The 931-nt window shown below is 67.8% G+C and overlaps 2 protein-coding genes across 3 annotated transcripts in view; one reads left to right on the top strand and one right to left on the bottom strand.

Moving 5' to 3' along the window:
- The window catches only part of H696_02027 (hypothetical protein), a gene marked incomplete at both ends in the record, with an annotated part of 5555 nt that extends 5388 nt beyond the window's left edge, over positions 1–167 (top strand). The window contains one exon of the mRNA XM_009495926.1: positions 150–167. Coding sequence (XP_009494201.1) covers positions 150–167 — 18 coding nt within the window. The remainder of the gene's footprint in view (positions 1–149) is intronic.
- Positions 168–181: 14 nt separating this feature from the next.
- Positions 182–931, bottom strand: part of H696_02026 — a 6738-nt gene continuing 5988 nt past the window's right edge. For both annotated transcript variants that reach the window (XM_009495925.1, XM_009495924.1), the window contains 2 exons: positions 533–848; positions 182–375 (listed from right to left, as the gene is read on the bottom strand). In XM_009495925.1, the coding sequence (XP_009494200.1) occupies positions 204–375; positions 533–848 (488 nt within the window). In that variant the 3' untranslated portion in view covers positions 182–203. The remainder of the gene's footprint in view (positions 376–532; positions 849–931) is intronic.

The following is a 931-nucleotide window of genomic DNA, read 5'->3' as shown; positions in this document are numbered from 1 at the left end:
CCCCCCCCCTCGCCCCTTCTGCTCGCCTCTCTCCTTGCGCATCCAGTGCCACCGGACGAGGGATCTCAAGGGTCCGGGACAGTCCCCCCTGCCATCCAATTGCCTGCCCTTTGCTCTTTCTTTGCTTTGCGGGCACGCCAACGCGGAAGAGGAAGGAATACACCTGAACAATACGTGCACATGTCTGCTGCTGATCGGGGTGTCTAATTTTGCTTGCCACGGGCCGAGGGGCCCTCGCTGCGAGCAGCCTGCGAGTTGAAAAAGTGGAAGGCGTCGCCCTCCGGGGTCGAAACCAGGCCGTTGGCGCTGGCCACCGCGAAGTGCAGCGGGCTGCCATAGACACCGGGCTGGCCCAGTTCCGGCCATGCAATGGGTCTGCGGGGCCGATGTGCGGCGGCCCACAGCCAGTGGGTCCGGGACTGATGTGTGAGAAATGGCCACAAATTGGACAGCCCTCCCCACACAAGGAAGAAGGGCGGACAGGGCGGATGGGGAGGGGGGGGCGGGAGGAGACAGGAACAGCTGCACGCACATCACCCGCCCGGCGGTCCGATCGCAAAATACCACACAAGCGGTGGCATTGGCCAGGCTCCGCCCGGCGGCTGTGGCATCGGCCCGAAGCCGAGCGCCCGGGCCGATCCCTGCCAACCGGGAGAGCTTCGCTTCGAGGGCCCCAAGCGCCGTGGCTCCTCGGTCGGCAAGGAGTCTGGACAACTTCGGCAGCAGGAGCGGCACATCACGCAGGCAAGGGGCCGCCACACGGAGCGTGGCCTCCGAGAGGACGGTCCGTTGCCGGGCGCTGGCCGCTGCCACGAAGGACGCCGGCACAAGGGCACATTGCTTGAGTGCTGGGCGGCGAAGGGAGGAACCGAGGGGGGGGGGGGGGGGGGGGGGGGGGGGGGGGGAACGGACAAAGTCAGCGCGAGCCGCC

Source organism: Fonticula alba (assembly GCF_000388065.1).
Source record: "Fonticula alba strain ATCC 38817 unplaced genomic scaffold supercont2.3, whole genome shotgun sequence".
In the NCBI taxonomy this organism is placed as follows: Eukaryota; order Rotosphaerida; family Fonticulaceae; genus Fonticula; species Fonticula alba.
The sequence above is the reverse complement of the archived record's forward strand: the minus strand, read 5'-3'. Positions and strand labels throughout refer to the sequence as shown.